Source organism: Sturnira hondurensis, unplaced genomic scaffold (genome assembly GCF_014824575.4).
Source record: "Sturnira hondurensis isolate 20B ecotype Veracruz unplaced genomic scaffold, ASM1482457v3 Scaffold0008916, whole genome shotgun sequence".
Lineage (NCBI taxonomy): Eukaryota > Metazoa > Chordata > Mammalia > Chiroptera > Phyllostomidae > Sturnira > Sturnira hondurensis.
In genome coordinates, this window is record NW_028081547.1 from 2687360 (window position 1) to 2707495 (window position 20136).

Consider the following 20136-nt stretch of genomic DNA (forward strand, 5'->3'; position numbering starts at 1 on the left):
TTATCCTTGGAACAGACCTGGAGTAAAAAAAAAAAAGAGTAGGATTATCATCACACCATTATTCTCAGGGGGAAACTGAGGCCTAGAGAGGTCTGGGAGGACTGGAACAGGCTGGTGGTGGGGACTCCAGGGTTCTTCTAGCGCTGAAGAATGCCTTCCTCTCTCTGGGCCTCAGTTTCCCAACTGGAGGGTACAGGTGTTGGCCAGATGCGCTCTTAGGACTTCTGCCTGTTAATCACTTACTGTGGGCCTCCCATACCTCGAAAGCTTCTGTGAAGTCCACCTCAGCATGTGGCGTAGGTCCCCCACCCCATAGCTTCTCCCACTCAGTTCCCTTTCTCTTCCCATCTTGCTTTTTCACTTTCCAAGCACTGCCCATGCACTGGCCCCATGCGCTGCGTCACCTACAGATTCTGTGCAGTCCACGGGGAGTCTGTTTCTGTGTGAGGGATGGTGGGAGAGGAGCCAGTAGCCCTGGTTGCACCAGGGCTGTCAGTCTGTGGGGTTGAGGAGGGGCATCGGATCCAATCCTGGTGAAGGTCCAGGGACCCGTGGGAGCACAACAGGCCCAGACAAGTTTCCAGTCTTGTGGGAGGGAGACCTGATCTCTAGAAGCATCTGTGGACAGGACAAGCCTGTGGTCACTATGGGAGGTGCCTCTGCCTATCTCTGCCTGCCACCCCTCACTCTAATCCAGCCTTTCCTCTCCACCTTTCTCTGACTGACTGTCAATGCCACCATTTCTCCTGGTGTCTGTCTGTCTGCAGGGCCCTCACAAAATGGAACTGGTATCTTTTTGCGAGGTCGTGTCAGTCCCTCAAAACTCTGGCCCTGGTGAAGTTGAACGTAATTCACGCCCCACCGCCCTGCCAGTCCGGCTGCGTTGCCCATCGAGGCCGGTAGGGGTCGCCTACCGACAGCCCTGGAGGGGGCGAGGCGGGGCAGCGAGGCCTGCGGGACCAATAAAAGCGCCTGCGCGCCGCCGCGGCCGACCAGACTTTGTAGGCGCGCGTGACCTTCGCTGCAGTTTTTTTCGCCGGCACCGCGGATCTCGCCTCCCGACCCGACTCGACCTGACTGGTGCGCCATGCTGGCAGTACGCTGCGGACCCCGTTTGCTTGGCTTGCTCCCTGTCCCGCGCTCCTTGCCTCTGCGACCTGCGGCCCGCACCTGTAGCGGTGGCCCCTCCTCGTCCTCCTCCGCTGGGAACCCGCTAGTGTACCTGGATGTGGGCGCCGACGGGCATCCTCTCGGACGGGTGGTGCTGGAGGTGAGACCACTGGACTGGACTGCGCCGGGCCGAGCTTAAGGGACGTTATCGGGAGAGCCCAGGACCCCGGTGCGGCGCTGTGCCTGGCTCTCTGGGTGACCTTGCCTCCCACTCCCGGACTCTGGGCCTCAGTTTCCCCATCTGTAAGAAGGGGCAACGGATTGGTCTCCTCCAGTATCCTCTCGGAACTTTGGAAAAATGGAGGCGGAGGGAGGAGGGTACGTGTGGACAGGAAAGCTGAAGGTCAGGTCGTAGAAGGTGAGGGCCCGGCCCCACTAGCTCGCCTGGTGTGCGGGAGGGGTTCCAAGACCTCACGGAATCGGAACCTAGACCCCAGCTCCGAAGTGGGTGTCGGGCGTCCGGGTCCGGGCGGCGGCCTGGCCGGGGGCTCTTGTGGCGTTCTTTGCCTAAGGCGAGAGTTGCGCGCCACCTTCCCAACGAGGCTCCAATCCCGCGCGGCCTTGCCATCTCCCTCACTCGCCGGGCTCTGGGGAATGAAAGAGGATGGCTGGAGTAAGCCATCTCACGCAGTATCGGGCTCCAGCCACGAGTTAGGACCCCGGTATGGGGAGTCCGAGCAGTGTGCCAGGAGCCCAATTCCAACTCCAGCCACCCTTCCGGGGTCGACACTCACTTCCTGCTCCTGACTCCTGGGCCATTAAAAAAAAAAAGCAAACAAAGCAAAGAGGCCTTAAGTTAACAGAGCAGGAAGGTGACAGAAACTCGGTGAAGCCTTCAAGCTTGGCTCTATTTTTAACTAAGGGGTCTCAGTTAAACCTCGGTTTCCTCTTCTGGAAAACGGAGAGCACCAGTCCGGCTGCCATTCATTTCAGTGATTTGGCGCCATGGTACCTTTTGAGGCTGGGAGGCAAGAGGCCAATTTGAATGGGGCTCCGACCCCCCCTTACCCCAATTTTTCTAGCCTCTCTCTCAGCCTGTTTCCCATCTGCTCAATGAGGATCTCGGAGTGGCTCCTCCCTGGACCCTGTCACCAGGCCCTGAGCCTGTGCTTGGGTCCAGATGTAGTAGCTCTGCCAGTTCCACCGCGGGGAAGCAGGCCCAGATGGTATTGTGATCTCTCCTCACACATTAGGAAACCAAGCCTGCCCCTCCCAGCCTTGGATTCAGGAAGCAGCTGTCAAGAATGATAGCTGCTTAGGCTACTTAGACTGGGAATAACAGAAACAGAATGGCACATGGTGCTGTCTCAGTCTCCTTGGCCACCTTGGAGGTTCCTGCCTTCACCTGGCTCTTGACTGACCATCTTCTCTTGTCCTTCTTCTCTCCCTACAGCTGAAGGCAGATGTTGTGCCAAAGACAGCAGGTAAGACAGTGCCTGGGGCCCTCCTGAGTCTGGTTTAGGTAGAAGGAAGAGAGGGGCAAGGTGAGGTGGGTGCGCTGGCAAGAGGAGTTGGGGCAAGGGAATCTAGGACCAGATGGGATTCCGTACCATGGGATGTACCCATGTACCATGGGATTCCGTACCATGTGTGGCTCAGCCACTGTGAACACTGGGGCAGCCTTCTGTCCCACTCTGGGCCTCAGTGTGGGCCTTGCCCACCTACCTGTCTGGTGGTAGTCTCAGTATTAGTAGAAGGCACATGTAAATTTCCCTGGGACAGCCTCCTCCCTCCTGGTGCCCAGTTGGGGCAGAGTGGCGGGTCACAACCCTTGGACTCCCTGCCTTGCTGACCTGGTGCTGGAATAGCTAGGATTGTGTGCTCTGCCACTGAGGTCAGTGACTAGTCCCAGGTCACACAGCCAGAGCAGACTCAGGGTAGGCCTAGAGTCTTCTGTGCCCTGCTCACCTAGGGGATTAGAGGGGATGCTGGCTGGAATAAGGAGTCACCCCCCACCCCCAGAGTCTAGTTGCCTCCTGACCCTGTTGACCTGCCTCTCCCCTCCTCCCTCAGAGAACTTCCGAGCCTTGTGTACTGGGGAGAAGGGCTTTGGCTACAAAGGCTCCACGTTTCACAGAGTGATTCCGTCCTTCATGTGCCAGGTACTGTGGTCCTCTGTGCTCAGGTTCCTTTTCTGTAAGTGGGGATAAGAATGGGGGCCATTCGCAGGAGTGCTCTGAGGACTAATGAGTGAGCATGTGCTTGGTGCTTGCAAAATTCTGAATGGAGGGCAACTATAATGACTCTTGGCCTATCCTCTCCCCCTGAGAGACTGGAACTTGTCTGTGCTGCTTTTGCCCTCCCCTGCCCCTGAAGTTAAGCAACAGGGCAAGTGGCAGGATGGCCCTGCCCAGCTGAGTTGGGAAAGCTGAGTCTGTGGAGGGGGTGTTGGCATTCAGTGTGGATATGCATGGGAGGTAGTGTATTAGAGGACTAGTGTATTCAGACAGTCTCTGCCCCCTGTGTATCACACTGAGCACATGGCATGGGAGAAGAGGAAGAGGAGGGAGAGGCGGGGCACAGATGAGAACATATAGGTCTGGACTTGGAGTTTCTCTTTGCAGAGAAAGCATCTCTCAGTTGAATGAATATATTCCTTAGTCATGGGCCCTGCCCATTTGTCAGAGGCATTAGTATTGCTGTGTCAGGTTTTAGGGTAGCTTTTGGCAGCAAGAACTTCCCCAGGGATCAGGACCCATGCTTCCTTGGGTATTGTCCTCTGTTAGGTCAGACCCTGCTAGCTCATGAGTTTGTGTCCTGAGGCAATGGCATGGATATCATGACCTTTTTGAAGTGCTTTCAGCCTTGAATTCTCTCCCCATTCCCTCCACCCTACCTTGGTGGCTGTAATCATATGGTGGTGTCAGTGGGTTGGGGCTAGGCTTGCTGATGTGACAAATGCCATAGGAGGGGCAGGTTGTGGCATGGGACAGGCTTCGCCAAGCCCTGTATCTCCCAGGAGCTGAAGTGGGTGTCCTGAGCTGGACTATTGTCTTCCTCTGAAGAACAACAGTCAGGGGTGGAGACTTCCAAAGTTGCAGGGCTTGCTGAGGCATGAGCTGGCAGCACCAGGGGCCAGGCCAGGGTTTTGAATTGTCCCTCTTTGGGGTCACCTTATTGGCATTTGTGAATGCTTCAGCTGCCTGGTAGGTCATCCCTGTGACCTGAGATGGTCCCATCTCAGGAAAATGGTACCACGGCCTAGGTCTGGTGTGGCAGCCATTGGGCTCTTCTGGCCCTGGAAGCCTCAGACAAGGCCTGAGGAAGGATGTCAGCCCTGGGTGGACTCTGTACTGGGTGTGTAAGGCAGAGAACACCATGGGCGTGGTCAGCGGAAAATACTGGACAGGGACGGGACTGAGTTTAGGGAATTGGCTCTATGTGAACAGCTGCTGCTCCCCACAGACCAGACATGGGATCGGGGGCCCCTGGATGCCTCCCTGTTTATTCCCCAAGAGCTGTGAGTAGGAAATTAGTTATGAGTCCTTAAGAATCATGTCGTTGGTCATCAGTTCTTTTGAGGATCATTTAAAAACTTGATCAAAAAGTGAATCATTTGGAAACAGGAGAGTTATGCTAGAAAATATTTAAGTTTGTTTTAGTTTTGCTTATTTTCCTTAATATTTTATTAGTCCTCATATAATTAGATGCTTTTTGACTCCTTTGCTTGAAGGGCTTCTGGTGGGGTGGGTTAGAGTTAGGGGCTTCCCAGTGCTGTAGCAATGTCCCCTGCCAGCTCTGGGTGACAGCCATTCAGAAGGTGCTCTGTACTCATAGGCTGGAGACTTCACCAACCACAACGGCACCGGGGGAAAGTCTATCTATGGAAGCCGCTTTCCTGATGAGAACTTCACACTGAAGCACGAGGGGCCAGGTGAGTAGGGGGTTGCCATTTCCTGGTCTGAGGTCCCAAGCTTTGACCCAGCCCCTGCCCTTCCCAGCAGGCCTGAGGGCTCGCAATGTGATCACTGATCGTTCAGTATCTGATTGTGCCTCGATACCTTCCTTTCAGTGCTCAGGGTAGTTTGTTGGGTTTTGCAAGAGCTTTTCCATTCTGAGCTCTCAGTTTAAAAATAAACTGTCATTTGGAAACTTGACAAGGGGGAGAGCCTTTAAACCAAACTCCAGTGTTGTGTCACCTTTGGGACCCAACGTACAATGTGGAAAAGTCTAGAAGCAGGTAGGGGTTCTGCTTTGGCTGTACCATGAGTGCTTCTGCAAGGCCCTTTCCTTCCTCTGGAGCTGCGCATCCCATGGTCCCCGGCTTCCTCTTCTGAGCCCCGGGCTCTTCAGACTCACATGTTCTTGATGTGGCTTGAGCCATCCGCTCTTTTGAGTGACTTCCTGGATGAGATGCCTCTGTAGACAGCGTGGCTCACCCCTGCTTGTTTTTGTAGGTGTCCTGTCCATGGCAAATGCAGGCCCCAACACCAATGGCTCCCAGTTCTTCATTTGCACCATAAAGACTGACTGGTGAGTTCTGTGGTCCTGGCTCCAGTCCCTCTAAGAACCAGGGGCAGCGTCGCAGCAGGAGGAGGGTTTGTGTGTTCTCTGAGGAAGGTCTGTTCTGAGACGGTAGCCCTCACCAGAATTGTGTAATGAGAGAGAAAGTTCCTGAGAGGACTGAGGGAGAATGGGGGCTGTTCTGCCAGCTCTGTCTTAATTAGGCTTCCTGTAGTCACTGTCAGCTGGAATTTTTTCAGTGTGTTTTGCACACACATATAAAGTATAGACCTCGAGGTGGCCTGCTGTAGAAACCCATTTGCCTGGTTTAACCTGTTGTTTTCCAGGCTTATCTCCATTATGGAGTGTACCTTGGGAAACAATGTGGTAGACATTTGAATGTCACACCACAGTTTTCATCAGACCTTAGCAAAGGCCTGCAGGTAGCCACCAGCTCTCTTTCCCACATGCCCATGGTTTTTAGGGATGTCTTCCCTGGTAAATTTCCACTCAGGGATAAGTTTCTCTACCCAGAATCCCTTGTGTCCTAGTCCTGGGCATTTGGGGTTGAGGGGACAACAGCTGGCCAGGGACTAAGACTTAATAAAGCCCTTTTCTGAGGACTTTAGGGAGGTCTGGGTGATGGCCTTCAAGCCAGAAGGGACGTGGATGTCAGGGCTGGGCAGGTCATTGCTGCTTTTGTGCTCCTTCCATGGAACCAAGCCTTAATGGATCCCGCAGTTCCATCCTTGGCTATTCTCTCCCCATTCCCTCCACCCTACCTTGGTGGCTGTAATCATATGGTGGTGTCAGTGGGTTGGGGCTAGGCTTGCTGATGTGACAAATGCCATAGGAGGGGCAGGTTGTGGCATGGGACAGGCTTCGCCAAGCCCTGTATCTCCCAGGAGCTGAAGTGGGTGTCCTGAGCCCACTGTAACCAGTTTTGGCCTTGCTGGCACTAGACTGAGCTGCCTTTTAGATTGTTGGAACTCTCTCAAGTTGAGAACTGCTCAGGACTTGCAGTCTCATCGCACTTGTTACCTTGGCTCTCACCTCATGATTCATGACTATTAAAATAGCTCCATTTACATAGAACTTTTATTTCCTTAGAGTAGTTCAGCATGCTATAATCTCTCTGAGCAGAGCAAGAATAACTCACTTTTCATAGATGAGGTAGCCAGGCAAGGTCACACAGCATGAGAGTGGCAGAATATGCCCCGGAAGAAGGCCTCCTCCCATATATTTTGGGGAGCTCAGCAAGGCTTGATAACAGGAGGTTTGGGGAGTGGATCCAGCTTTTTGGTGTGCATTCCTTTCCGAATTGCTATTTTTGGTAGATAGTTCCGCAAAGAAGTGACCGTGGTGTTGGTTGACATTGCATTCTTCCCATTGCTTTTCACCTGGCTCACCTATCCTCACAGGTTGGATGGCAAACATGTTGTGTTTGGCCATGTCAAAGACGGCATGGATGTTGTGAAGAAAATAGAATCCTTTGGCTCCAAGAGTGGGAAGACAACCAAGAAGATAGTCATCACAGACTGTGGCCAGTTGAGCTAAACCAGGATGCTAGGCCCACAGCAGCTCTACCTGTGTGTTGTCACCCAGGTGACTGCTTTGGCCTCCCAGTGAAGGTGTCCCATAGAGATGCCTGTGCTTTCTCCGTCATTGCCATGTGCTCAAGGAAGGCATCTAAGGAATGTCACACCTCCCCAGGACCCACTCAGTGCCCACCCTGCCTCATGACCCTGTTTCTGGACCCCCACTGTGGACATCCTGTCACTGCTCCTCATTGGGCGTCAGCTGTGATTGTCCAGCCCAAGGTCACATGTGCTTTGGGTATCAGGAGTGGTGATGGATTAGCTTCAAGTTCAGGTTTTTACCTTTTCCTTGACCAAGGGGGAAAGCCAATTGCTGCAAAAAAGGCTATTGTGTAGCTGTTTAATGATGTCTTCCTAATTGGAATAATTTAATTAACAAGACTGGAGATAATGCTGTGACACTAACTCTTCTGTGCCGTGACCTGAGTTGGTGGCCCAGGCCACAGAACTCCAGAGGAACACAATCAGGGCTTTTGTGAAGGGTCTCATGGCTGAGGCCTGTTTATCCCAGCCACTGTGAATCCCATCAGTTTGTTGCTGTTTATGGGGTAGAAGCAGATAAACCTGGGAACAAAGCCATTGTGAGACGTGCCTACTCAATGTGAATTCCTGCGTGGAAAACGGAAATGGCCTGTGAGTGCCATGGGCGCTGGGAGAAAGCAAACGTGGATTTCCTGGTGGGCTTTGATTTTTCTGTATTTAGTAATTTAAATCTACTGATTATATATTAGTATACTTCAGGGACATTTTATTTGTGTTCACCTTAAATGTGAAAATAAATCCTATTTTCTACAAAGACCATTTGTCTGGTGTCCGGTGGTTTTAGGAAACAGTGTCTGTAACCCAATCTTTATGGAGTTACCCTGTGTCTGGTGCAACGTTGAGGGCATTCCATGGACTGTCATTTAATCATGAGCCACCCAGCTTTATAGCTGAGGAAATGGGCTCAAGAAAACTATGTCAATGACCAGAGCTTTTCCATGAGCATTGGTTTCACCCTGCATCCCAGCTCTGTTCTTGGTGACCCTGAGCCTCAGTTTTCTTCAACTGAGTGACAATAATGGAGCGACAATAATATCCACCCTGCAGTGTGGTGAGGGCCAGATGTGATGCATGTGCATGCAAAGAGCATAGCATGGTGGGGACTTCCAGCCAAGAGGGAGGTGTAGGTAGATACACTTCACACCCTTGTGCAACCACAAAAACGAATGACAACTAAATTTCAAAACGATGCCCAGAACTTTCAGAAAATCAACTGTATGGAAGTCCGACAACCAGGGATTTAAAGAAGCCACATTCATCCAGGCAGGTGGTTTTACAGGGAGTCAAAGCAGCTCTACCTAATACACAGAAACGAACACAGGGAGGCTGCCAAATTGAGGAGACAAAGAAATATGGCTCAAATAAAGAATGGAACAAAACCCCAGGAAAAGAACTAAATGAAACAGAGATAAGTCAACCTAACAGATGCAAAGTTCAAAACACTAGTGATCAGGATGCTGAAAAGAATTCATTGAATAAAACAACAACCTAAAGGAAGAAATGAAGGCTACACTAAGTGAAATAAAAATCTACAGGGAACCAACAATGAAGGGGATGAAGCCAAGGTTCAAATCGATGATTCCGAACATAAGAAATAAGCATCAACCAGAACAGAAGAAACAAGAATGCAGAAAAAAACAAAAACAAAAACAAGGCTAGTATAAGAAGCCTATGGGACGTTTCGAGACGTGTCAACATCAGAATCGTAGGGATGCCAGAAGGAGAAGAAAAAGCAAGAAATTGAAAACTTATTTGAAAAAATAATGAAAGAAAACTTACCTTATTTGGTGAAGGAAATAGACATATAAGTCCAGGAAACAGAGAGAGTTCCAAACAAATTGGACCAAAAGAGGACCACACTGAGACACATCATAATTAAAATGTCAGAGGTTCAAGACAGAATCTTAAAAGCAGAGAGTTGACTTCCAGCCAATGTGGAAGTGTAGGTGGAAACACTGTACCTCCTTGTACACCCAAATTTAAGGACAACAAAGATTTAGAAACAAAAACACAACCAAAACAGACAGAAAATTGAACTGTACCAAAATCTGACAACAATGAACTGTTCATCCAGACTGGTAAGAGGGGCGGAGTCGGCAGCCAGTGGAGAGGGGTCCCAGCAGGAAGAAGTGGTGGTTGGTGACCTGGGCGTGGGAGAAAACAAGCACTCAGTGAGGCACGCAAGGTGGCTGACCGCGGACACACATTTGTGCACAGATAAACCAGGCAGGTTTAAAAACAGTGAGACAGACCACATAACCCAGGGCCCCAGCCATGGAGAATAGAGCCTAAAAGCACTGATTGCAAAAACTTTAGGGGTTGAGGTGCCCAGCCTCACAGGAGAGTTCATTGGGGAGACCCACAGGGTCCTAAAACTTCTACAATTCCACATACCCAGGACTAGCACTGTAAGGGCCCAATTTCCTTGTGGGAAGAGGCAGAGGGGACCGAAATCTGAGAGAGAGGAACAAGCACCATCACTCCCTCTCGCCCTGCCCCCACATACAGCATCACAACCCAGACACTGGGTTGCCCCACCCTGGTGAGCACCTAGGCTCTACCCCTCATACATAACAGGTGTGAACAGACCAAAACATTATGGCTCAAGCAGAAGAACAGCTCAAAGCCCCAGAGCCATACTTCTAAGCGACAAAGAGATAGCCAACCTATCAGATGCACAGTTCAAAATACTGGTGATCAGGGTGCTCACAGAACTGGTTGATTTTAGTCACAAATTAGATGAAAAAATGAAGACTACACTAAGTGAAATGAAGCAAAATGCACAGGGAATTAATAATGATGAGACTAAAATCAATGGAGTGGACCAGAAGGAAGGAAGAAACAAACAGAAAAGAATGAAGCAAGAATTCAAAAAAAGGGGAGAGGCTTAGGAACCTCCAGGACATTTTTAAATGTTCCAACATACAAATTATAGAGGTACCAGAAGGGGGAGAGGAAGAGCAACAAGTGGAAAACATTTGAACAAATAATAAAGGAGAACTTCCCCAGTCTGGCAAAGGAAATAGACTTCCAGGAAATCCAGGAAGCTCTGAGAGTCCCAAAGAAGGCGGACCCAAGGAAGAACACACCATGGCACATCATAATTACATTAGCCAAAATTAAAATGAAGGAGAGCATTCTAGAAGCAGCAAGAGATAAGGAGACAGTTACCTACAAAGGAGTTCCCATCAGACTGTCAGCTGATTTCTCAAACGAGACCTTACAGGCAAGAAGGGGCTGGAAAGAAGTATTCCAAGTCATGAAATCCAAAGACCTACAGCCAAGATTGCTCTATTCAGCAAAACTTTCGTTTAGAATGGAAGGGCAGATAAAGCACTTCTCAGATTAGGTCAGGTTCAAAGAGTTCATCATCACCAAGCCCTTATTATATGAAATGTTAAAGGGACTTATCTAAGAAAAAAGAAGACAAAAAATATGAACAGTGAAAGGACAGCAAACACAGTTATTAACAACCACACCTAAAACAAAAGCAAACTAAGTGGACAGCTAGATCAGGAGCAGAGCCACAGAAATGGAGATCACATGGAGGAATAGCAACAGGGGAGTGGGAGGAGGAGAGAGAGGCATAAAGTACAGAGAATAAGTAGCATAGATGGTAGTAAAATATAGATGGGGGGAGGGTAAGAATAGTATGAGAAATAGAAGCCAAGAAGCTCTTCTTGAGCCAAGAAGCTAAAGAACTTGTGATACATGGACATGAACTAAAGAGGGAGTGTGGGGGGAGGGGTGTGCAGGGGGGAGGGTAATGAAGGGGGGGAATTAGACAACTATAATGGCATAATCAATAAAATATATTTTAAAAAAGAAAGCAGAGACCTGGCTGGTGTAGCTCAGTGGATTGAGTGCGGGCCTTTGAACCACACAATCGCAGTTCAATTCCCAGTCAGCGCACATGCCTGGGCTGCAGGCCAGTTCCCAGCAGGGGACTCATGAGAGGCAACCATACATTGATGTTTCTCTCCTTCTCTCCTTCCCTTCCCTTTTAAGATAAATAAATAGAATCTTAAAAAAAAAAAAAAAAAGAAAGCAGAGTTACTTTTAAAGGAATACCTATAAGACTATCAGCTGATTTCTCAAAAGACACTGCAGGCAAGAAGGGACTGGCAAGAAAAGTGATGAAAATCAAGGACCTGCAACCCAGATTACTTTATCTAGCAAAACTATCATTTAGAATGGAAGGGCAGATAAAGTGTTTCCCAAATGTCAAGCTAAAGGAGTGGATCATCAGCAAGACATTATTATATGAAATGTTAAGGGACTTATTTACAAAAAAGATCAAAACTATAACCGTTAGGCAACAAATTCACAACTATCAACAACTGAATATTAAACCCAAACAAACTAAGCAAACAACCAGAACAGGAACAGAGTCATAGGCATGACTATGATCCTCAAGAATGATCCTCAAGAAGATGATCCTCAAACTATCCTCAAGAAGATCATTTTCAGGATTATCGGGGAGGAGGGGGAATGGGGGAAAAGGTGCAGGGATTAAAAAGCATAATTGGTAGGTATAAAATATAGGGGGATGTTAAGAATAGTATAGGAAATGGAGAAGTCAAAGAACTTCTCCATTTTTTAATATATGCACAACCCCTGGACATGAACTAAAAAGGGGGAAATGCTGAAGGGAAGGGGAGTACTGGGCAGAGGGCGGGCAAAGGGGGAAGCTTGAGACAACTGCAATAACATAACCTATGATATACTTTAAAAAAACAGCATGGTGCCTGGCACATTTTAGTAAGTACTCTGGGGTGACAGGGATGATGCCATTTCCACATGTCAAGGTTCCCTTCCTCCCTTCCTCCTTTCCTTGGATATGTTCATGGGTTATTAGAGGAAGAGGGAGAGAGAAACACCAATGTGAGAGAAACATCAGTTGCCTCTTGTATGTGCCCCCATTGAAGATGAAGCCCACAACCTTCTAGTATATAGGATAAATCTCTAACCAAATGAGCCACCCAGCCAGGACCCACGTGTTAGGCTTTTAGAAGAGAAGGACCTAAGACCATCCAAGGTTAGACATGAACTTCACTCTCCTAGATGTGCCATTTAAATTTGGAATTAATTTCTAGGTGTTTCTAAACTGACAGGAAAGGCAGATTGGGAGGTAAGAGGAAGACAGCTTCCTCAGACATCCAGATATGGCAGCCCAAACAATGGAATAATCACATTCTGTTCACAATGTGAATAGAGTTACCTCACACTGGGGTTCCCTGAGTCAGATTGTGTGCGGTCCTATGTCCTAGTCATTCTGAGGTCAGTAGCTAGACTTGAGTCATTTGGTGTATGGGGTTGTCAGGTTTTGTGAGGTCACAGGTTGATGTCGTCACTGAGGTCACGGCAGGATCGGATCATTTGGAATCTTGGAGGGTTTCCATGAAGTCAGTTCAGCTGCATGGATTGGGAGGCTCAGCCAGCCTAGCGTAGTTTTTAAACAAGAGCCTTCTATGGGTCCTCAAAGTAGAACAAGGGGGAAACAGAGCCAAGGGCCCCTGAACCCCATTCTCCAATTAGGTATCCTCCATTTTTTGTAACTGGGCCTCTACAAGTAATTTCATTTGAAGAACGGAATCTTGAGCCAAGTAATAATAATTGGTAATTGCTCATCTAGTCCAACATTTTACAGCTAGATAAACTAAGGATCCAAAAATGGGTCATGGTTGCCTAAGGTGAGCCTATGAGCCACCTGACAGAGCGGGGGCTGGTACTCCAGCCCCACCAGCTGAGAGGCCAGTTTATGTTGATGGCCTTTGGGAAAGCACGGGCTTCTACCCTCCAATCCACATGTTCTGAGGTCATATCTTCAGTCCTTGCATGGTTTTCTCTTGACCTCCAGGGACTATAGGAGGCAGAGGTGCTACTGACAAGTTTGAGCTACAGTCTCTTGAGGTGTGGCCTGCAGGCCTATGGTGATTCCTGAGAGGTCTCAGGGTCCCAGAGTCTGTGGGGCTTGTGCTTACAGGTCATTCCCTTTTTAAAGGGGGGAAAGGGAGGGAGGGGCAGAGAGAGAGATGGAGAGAGAGAGTGTGTGTGGTTTGACCATCAAATGGAATCTGATGAACGGGGATCGAGCCAGTATGCAGGAATTCCCTAAAAACTGTTGCCTGAAAATGGGGCCATTAGTGCCATTCTCTTCTCAGCACTTCGCACCAGGGCCTGAGCCCAGTCTTATTTCTTATACAAAACAGGAGCCTAGCTAGTATACAAATAAGATACTGACTTATTGCTGGCACGAGGTACCTTATGCATGAATGAGGCAGTGAGTCATACACATGCTCTCAGAAATGTAATCACATGATGTCATGTAAACACATGTTTAAATATCTGAAATAACATTTTCCTCTGACAACATGTGATAGCTTTTCATGATGACTTCGGTGAAATTCACACATTTACAAGTATAGGTGGATGACTTTTGGCAAATTCATAGACTGAGTAACTACCACCAAATTAACATTTCCATCTGTCCAGAAAGTCACCTTTCTGCCCCTTCCCAGACAACTACTGAATTCTATCACTATAGATTATTTTTACCTGTTGTAGGACTCATTTTTTAAATATATTTTATTGAGTATGCTATTACAGTTGTCCCATTCCCCTCTTAATTCCCCTCTGCCCTGCACACCCCCTCCCACCTGCATTTCCCCACCCTGCCTCACCCTGCCTTAGTTCATGTCTTTGGGTCATACACATAAGCTCTTTGGCTTCTCCATTCCCTATACTATTCTTAACCTCCTCCTGTCTATTTTCTACCTACCATTTATGCTACTTATTCCCTGTACCTTTGCCCCATTCCCTCCTCTTCCCTGCTGTAACCCTCCGTGTGATCTCCATTTCTGTGATTCTGTTCCTGTTCTGGTTGTTTGCTTAGTTTGGTTTTGATTTTGATTTGGGGGGGGGGGGCAATTAGGTTAGGTTGTTGATAGTTGTGAGTTTCTTGTCATTTTACTGTTCACATTTTTTATTTTTTTTCTTAGATAAGTCCCTTAACATTTCATATAATAAAGGCTTGGTGACAATGAACTCCTTTAACTTGACCTTATCTGGGAAGTACTTTACCTGCCCTTCCATCCTAAATGATAGCTTTGCTAGATAGAGCAATCTTGGATGTAGGTGCTTGCCTTTCATGACTTGGAATACTTCTTTCCAGCCCCTTCTTGCCTGCAAGACTTCTTTTGAGAAATCAACCGATAATCTTACAGGAACTCCTTTGTAGGTAAGTGTGTCTTTTTCTCTTGCTGCTTTTAAGATTCTCTCCTTATCTTTAATCTTGGTTAATGTAATTTTGATGTGTCTTGGTATGTGCGTCCTTGGGTCCAACTTCTTTGGGACTCCCTGAGCTTCTGGACTTCCTGGAAGTCTATTTCCTTGGCCATATTGGGGAAATTCTTCTTCATTATTTGTTTTATATATATATTATTGATTATACCATTACAGTTGTTGTTCTATTCCCCCTCTTCATTCTCCTCCACCCTGCACACCCCCTCCCCCACCTTTCCCCCCCTTTAGTTTATGACCACGTGTCTCAAGTTCATTAGATTCTATATTTCCCCTACTATTCTTGCCCTACCCCTATCTATTTTCTACCTGCCGTCTATGCTATTTTCTGTGCCTTCTACCCCTTCTCCTCCTCCCACTCCCCTGTTGCTAACCCTCCATGTGTTCTTCATTTCTGTGGCTCTGCTCCTGATCTAGCTGTCCTCTTGGTTTGCTTTTGTCTTAGGTGTGGTTGTTGATAACTGTGAGTTTGCTGTCCTTTCGCTGTTCATATTTTTTATCTTCTTTTTCTTATATAAGTCCCTTTAGCATTTCATATAATAAGGGCTTGGTGATGATGAACTTCCTGAATTTGATCTTATCTGAGAAGCACTTTATCTGTCCTTCCATTCTAAATGAAAACTTTGCTGGATAAAGCAATCTTGGGTGTAGGTCTTTGGATTCCATGACTTGGAATACTTCTTTCCAGCCCCTTCTTGACCGTAAGGTCTCTTTTGAGAAATCAGCTGACAGTCTGATGGGAACTCCTTTGTAGGTGACTGTCCCCTTATCTCTTGCTGCTTCTAGGATTCTCTCCTTCATTTTAATCTTGAGTAATGTAATTATGATGTGCCATGGTGTGTTCCTCCTTGGGTCCACCTTCTTTGGGACTCTCTGAGCTTCCTGGATTTCCTGGAAGTCTATTTCCTTTGCCAGACTGGGGAAGTTCTCCTTTATTATTTGTTCAAATAAGTTTTCCACTCGTGGCTGTTTCTTTTCCCCTTCTGGTACCCCTATAATCCGAATGTTGGAACGTTTAAAGATGTCCTGGAGGTTCCTAAGCCTCTCCTCATTTTTTTGAATTCTCATGTCTTCATTCTTTTCTGGTTGGATGTTTTGTTCTTCCTTCTGGTCCATTCCATTGAATTGAGTCCCAGTTTCCTTTCCATCACTATCGGTTTCCTGTGCATTTCCCTTCATTTCAGTTAGTTTAGCCTTCATATGTTCCTCTAACTTGTGACTATAATCAACCAGTTCTGTGAGCATCCTGATCACCAGTATTTTTGAACTGTGCATCTAAGAGGTTCGCTATTTCCTGGTTGCTTAGAGTTATTGGCTCTGGGGCTTTGAGTTCTTCTTGAGCCATATTTTGGACTGTTTGTGCCTGTTACGTATCAGGATCGGAGCCCTAGGTGTTCACCAGGGTGGGGCAACTCAGTCCCTGGGTTGTGATGCTGTATGTGGGGGCGGGGTCAAAGGAAATCAGTGGTGGTACCCTCTGCCGCCTCCCGCTGCTGGGGCCCTCGTGCTCCGTCTCACTCCTTTGCTAGTTTATCTGCACTCGAGAATGTGCAACCGTGGTCAGCCTGCCCCGCACCCTCACTGGGTCCGCAATGCTACCCTGGCTGCCTACGTGCCTGGGTCGCCTGGGTCACCTGGGTCCGGGGATCCTTCCTGCCTCACCCTGCTCCACTGCTGGCTCTGCCCCTCTTACTGGTCTGGTTGAACGGTTCAGTTCATTGTTGTCGGACTTCCGTATAGTTCAGTTTTCTGTTCTTTAGCGGCATCTTTGTTTACTAAACCTTTGCTGTGTTCAAACTTGGTTGTGGGAGAAGGCACAGCGTTTCCACCTACGCCTCCATCTTGGCAGAAGTATTATTTGTTCAAATAAGTTTTCAATTTCTTGCTCTCCCTCTTCTCTTCTGTCATCACTATGATTTGGATGTTGGAACATTTAAAGTTGTCCCAGAGGTTCCTAAGCCGCTCCACATTTTTTTGAATTCTTGTTTTTTCATTCTGTTGTGGTTGAATGTTTATTTCTTCCTTCTGATCCAAACCATTGATTTGAGACCCAGTTTCCTTCCTGTTGTTGTTGTTTCCATGTGCATTTTCCTTTATTTCACTTTCCATAGCCTTCACTTTTTCCTCTATTTTGAGATCATGCTCAATCAATTCTGTGAGCATCCTGACTACTAGTGTTTAAACTCTGCATGTGATAGGTTGCCTATCTCTTCGTCACTTAGTTGTATTTTTTTCTTGAGCTTTGATCTGTTCTTTCATTTAGGTCATATTTTTTTGTCTCAGCACACCTGTTATATAGTAGTGGGTGGAGCCTTAGTTTATTTGCCAGGGCAACCCATGTGGTTGTGCTATGGTGCTATATGTCGGGGAGGAGTCCTAGAGGGAATGATGCTGCTTGTTCAGCTCTCTGCCAGTTTTCAGCCACTTCCTCTGCTACCTACAAGCAAATTGGGCCTTTCTGGTGGCTTTGTGTAGGTTCTAGGACTCTGTGGGTCTCTTCTGTGAGGCTAGGAGTTTCTCCTGCCTCACCCCCCACAGGCTTTTTCCATCAGAGGTTTTGAGGCTCTATTTCCCCATTTTGGAACCCTGGGTTGCATGGGAACTTTGCACACCGATAAACCAGTTGTTTCTCCTGGTTTGTCTGCACACACATGCTCCACCAGCTGCCATCTTGCTGAGAGTCCCCTCTGCCTGGCTGCCCATCTCCACCCCTCCTACCAGTCTGGATGAATTTTCTTCTTTAACTCCTTGGTTGTCAGATTTCCATACAGTTTGATTTTCTGTCAGTTCTGGTTGTTTTTTGTTTTGAAATTTATCGTTGTCCTTCTTTTGGTTGTGTGAGGAGGCAAAGTACATCTACCTAGTCTTCCATCTCAGCTGGAAGCTCCAGGACTCTTATTTTTATCAATGGAATTAGACGAGATTTACATTGTGTCTGACTTCTTCAGTGTCGCATGTATGAGAACATGGAGAGTTTCGTATCCTCTGGGCTCTGTGGATTGTTGGGCCATGGAAAGGAAGGTTGATAAGTGTTTCTCAGTCTGATGAGGCCTGAGCAGTGCTTCTCCTAGGAACCATGGGATGCTGGTAAAGCATGCAGATTACTGGGCCGCCCCTGAGACCTACTGAACACAGATGTCTGCGGATGGGATCTAGGAATCCGAACATTAAAATAATAATTCTGCTAAAGTTGTGAATATTTGAGTGTAGGCCAGAGTGGGCAAGATTGAAAAGGGTGGGCATGGCTCACCGCTTGAGTCATTGTTTACTTCTAGACACATTTTTGCTGGATGCTCTCACTTGAGTTGTGACTGGGATGGTGGGTGGGGCAGTCTGTTCACCCCCAGCCTTGTGAGGCTTCTGGTTCTGTTTCTCTGAAAAACCCTGGCTACTACACACATCTTCATTTTTTCTACTTGGAAAACCAAATGAAATTGTAAAAATGTAAATGTTACATAAATATGTAATATAGAAAATTAAAATGACCTAAAACTCTATCATTTTAATAGTTGTATAGGTCTTGGCATTTGCTTAAGATGTAAAAAGCTACAAAAATCATAATTTCTACCCAGCAGTAATAAAAAGCTGAATAAATGATATAACTATAACTTCCTTTGAGTTCATCAGAAAGGCAACCAGGTGATGTGAATTCCAAAGAGGAACAAAACCCTGCAAAGGAGAGACAGGACATGTGATGTGGTGGAGCTCAGCAGGAAGACATGGCCAGAGAACAAGTGGGGAAAAAGAAACTGGGTAAAATTTTAATGAATTGTTAAAGGCTGGTGTGTCTGTCTGCAATAGCTGGGGCATCCCCACAGGAGGTGGGCTCATGCTCACTTAACAGATCTCTCCCCCAGTTCTTCAGTGATGCTCAGGAGAAAGACCGGGGCATGGCAGAGGACCTGAGGAGACTGCCTTGGTGTGCAGGCCTGTGGAGATCTTCAGCTCCTGAAGAAAGACAAGAAGCCATGCTCACTTCCTCAGATTCTTCTCCCCTATGAAGCACAATTCTTAGTGCACTGAGGGGAGGCAATACTCCCATCACCCCCAAAGGAGAAAAAATTACAACCCTCATGAGGGGCCAGAAATCATCCAGGGCCCAAGACCCTGTTCTGATACCAGCCAGAAATGAGCTACCACTGGGGCAAGGGGCAAATGCACACTTAAGACATGCCTTAGGCTGAGGCTGGACCAGGACAACAGAGAGCCCTCCTGCCCCCACCCCAAGCCTAGTCTACTGCTGGGGGAGAAGGAAAGGCATAGAGAGAGTTACCCTCCAGGCTGCAAGAAGCTGGAAGTGGAGTCCAAACAGTGAGAGAAACCCTTCAGCACCCCAGCTTTACCCAAAGCACCAGCAGCAGTTGCCCTCTGCTATAGGAATTTGCAGCGTGGCTCTGAAGTTTAAGGACAACACCACCAAAACCCAAACCCAACTCAATTCCTGAAGAGCAACTCCATTCCCTGCAATAAAGAATGGAAGCAAGAAACAGCACACCCATTTTCCAGTGTGCATTCTGTACCACTGTCTCTTCTATTGTACAATGCTTAGTATTCAATGGAAAAACTAAAATAGAAGGGGAAATAGAAGGGGAAATAGAAGGGGGAAAATAGAAGGGGAAAAACACTGTCAATAAGTAAGGCAATCAACTGAGTCAGACTCTGATATAATCCTGTCAGACAGGGACATTAAAATAACTGTGGTTAAATATTTTAAAGGGTCTGGTGGGAAAGGTGGGCAACATGCGTGAACAGATGGAGAACAATTTTAGCAGAGAAAATTATAAGGAAGAGTCTAATGCGCATATTCCAAGAAAGACAGGATACCAAAAATGAAGAATTCCTTCTGTGAGCTCAACAATAAACTCAGCACAAGTGAGGGATGTGTTAGTGATTTGGCAAAGGGTTATAGATGTAACACCACAGAACAATCAACAAAGGAAAAAAATAGATAAATTGGATTTCACCAAAGTTAAAATTTAAAATGTTTGTGCTCCAGAGGTCACCATAAAGAAAATGAAAAACAACCCACTCAATGGGAGGAAATAACTGCTGTTAGTGGGTGTAAGATGGTCCACCTGCTTTGGAGAGCATCTGGCAGATCCTCAGGTGATTAAATATAAAGTCAACACATGACCCGTCAATTCCACTCCTTGGTACATACCTAAGAGAAATGAAAAATGTGTTCACACAGAAACCTGTACACAAATGTTTATCATAGCACTACCAATAATGGTCACAAAATGGAAGCAATTCAAATGTCCATCAGTGGGAAAAGGAATCAACAAAATGGGGCATATCCACCCAGGGGGACGTTACTTGACTATAAGAAGGAATGAAGCCCTAGCTGGTGTAGCTCAGTGGATTGAGCGTGGGCCTGCGAACCAGAGGATTGAGGTTCGATTCCCAGCCAGGGCACATGCCTGGGTTGCAGGCCAGTTCCCAGCAGGGGACTCACAAGAGGCAACCATACATTGATATTTCTCTCCTTCTCTCCTTCCCTTTATTTCTAAAGATAAATAAATAAAATCCTTTAAAAAAATTTAAAAAAAAAGAAGGAATGAAGCACTGACACATGCTACAG

The 20136-nt window shown here is 47.3% G+C and overlaps 1 protein-coding gene across 1 annotated transcript; it reads left to right on the forward strand.

The window, feature by feature from the left end:
* The first annotated feature begins 973 nt into the window (after positions 1 to 973).
* Positions 974 to 8007, forward strand: PPIF (peptidylprolyl isomerase F). The gene is made up of 6 exons (XM_037056384.1): positions 974 to 1270; positions 2564 to 2594; positions 3184 to 3272; positions 4948 to 5044; positions 5568 to 5643; positions 7035 to 8007. Exons 1-6 carry the CDS (start codon positions 1088 to 1090, stop codon positions 7168 to 7170), a joined length of 612 nt encoding a protein of 203 aa, XP_036912279.1. The 5' UTR covers positions 974 to 1087; the 3' UTR covers positions 7171 to 8007.
* The last annotated feature ends 12129 nt before the right edge of the window (positions 8008 to 20136 follow it).